This window comes from Eimeria mitis, genomic scaffold (genome assembly GCF_000499745.2).
Source record: "Eimeria mitis Houghton genomic scaffold, Emh_scaff1005, whole genome shotgun sequence".
Lineage (NCBI taxonomy): Eukaryota > Apicomplexa > Conoidasida > Eucoccidiorida > Eimeriidae > Eimeria > Eimeria mitis.
The window spans coordinates 9437-11251 of NW_013567026.1; the positions used below are offsets into that span (position 1 = coordinate 9437).

At 58.5% G+C, this 1815-nt stretch overlaps 1 protein-coding gene across 1 annotated transcript in view; it reads right to left on the reverse strand.

The window, feature by feature from the left end:
- EMH_0027270 (uncharacterized protein) overlaps positions 1–1815 on the reverse strand; it is a gene marked incomplete at both ends in the record, with an annotated part of 9675 nt that overhangs the window by 6747 nt on the left and 1113 nt on the right. Inside the window, 1 exon segment of the mRNA XM_013494004.1 lies at positions 1011–1813. Coding sequence (XP_013349458.1) covers positions 1011–1813 — 803 coding nt within the window.

The following is a 1815-nucleotide window of genomic DNA, read 5'->3' on the forward strand; positions in this document are numbered from 1 at the left end:
CCGTCTAGCTAGCTGAGTAGCCACGTGAGGTAACGCCCACCAGCTAGCTATTTAGCTAGCCAGCTAGCTACCTACCCCGCTCCTCCCCTACCTACCTACCTACCCACCCACCTACCCACCCACCTACCCACCTAGCTAGCTAGCTAGCTAGCTAGCTAGCTAGCTAGCTATCCAGCTAGCTAGCTAGCTAGCTGTGTGTGATAGAGTCTTACGAGTATGAGGTGTACAGCGACAGCCCTGGGGTGCGCATGCAGCAGGCGAGCGTTGAAACTGCTAGCAGCAGCAACAAAGGCCCTCTCTATGTCGGCTAGCACGAGGAGAGGATTGGCTAGCTGGCTAGCCATGGCCTCCATCAGCAGCGGCAGCTGCTGCTGCTTGCATGCAGCAGCAAAAGATACATAACTACCGCTGCAGGAGATACCCTGGGGGCCCCACGGCCGCAGCACCCCGAGGGCCCTATACTTAGCTTGTAGGTCCCCCAGAGCGAACTCAGCAGCACAAGCCCCACCAGCAGCAGCAGCAGCAGCAGCAGCAGCAGCAGCAGCAGCAGCAGCAGCAGCAGGAGGGGACCGCTTGAGATAAAAGGAGACAGCAGAACGGAGACAGGAGGGACAGGAGACAAGCAGCACCTTTGCCCCACTCAGCAGCAAATGCTCCCGGAATGCAGCAGCAGCAACAGCAGACAAAGACACACTGCGCAGCGTCACTGCTGCTGCAGACTCCCGTTGACGACCTGAAACAACAACACCAGCAGCAGCAGCAGCAGCAGCAGCAGCAGCAGCAGCAGCAGCAGATGCAGCAGCAGCAGCAGCAAATGTAGCAGCAGCAGCAGCAGCAGAAAGTGCAGCAGCAGAAAATGCAAATAAGAACAAATGAAATAAACAACAGCAGCAGCAGCACAACCATCACCATCACCAGCACCACCATGAATAGCAGCAGCAGCAGCAGCAACAGCAACAGCAGCAGCAGCAACAGCAGCAGCAGCAGCAGCGGTATCTTGCCCCCCCCACCACCACCAGCAGCAGCACCACCACTACCACCACCACCACTACAACAACAACCACCACCACCATCACCACCACCACCACCCGCAGCAGCAGCAGCAGCAGCAGCAGCAGCAGCAGCAGCAGGAGCAGCAGCAGCAGCAGTAGCTTGCCTCCATCTCTGAGTGTTGCAGTCTGGCAGGCGAGGAGACGGAGACTGTGGGGTCCCCTCCTCCCCAGGGGATCGGTTCTGTGCATCATGGTGTCTCCTTTTGCTGCGAGGAGACAGCTGCTTTTTGCTTCTTCTTCTGTCTCTGTGTCTTGCTGCTGCTCCAGCAGCAGCAAGCTGCTTACACCACGACCTCCTGCTGCTGCTGCTGCTGCTGCTGATGATGCTGATGATGGTGATAGGCTTGGTCCTCCTGCTGCTGCTCCTGCTGCTGTTGCTGCTGTTGCTGCTGTTGCTGCTGCTGCAGAAGCTTCACCCCATACTAAACGTTTGCTGCTGCAGCTGCCGGATACGCCATATACCCAGGGGCCGTGCTGCTGCTGTCGCTGCAGCAGCAGCTGCTGCTGCAGTTGCTGCTGCAGCAATAGCTGCTGCTGCTGCTGCTGCTGCCGAGCCAGCAGCAGCAGCTCTTCATCTCGTCCAGCGGGATCAAGTAATGCATCCTTGTCATCGTGCTGCTGCTGCTGCTGCTGCTGCTGCTGCTTCTGCTTCTGCTGCTGCTGCTGCTGCAGCTGCTGCAGATTCAGACGCAGCTGCAGCGGGGCCCCCTGCCGTCTCCCCCTTAGTTTTTGTCTCCTTGCTTGTAGCGACCCCTTTCGTGCT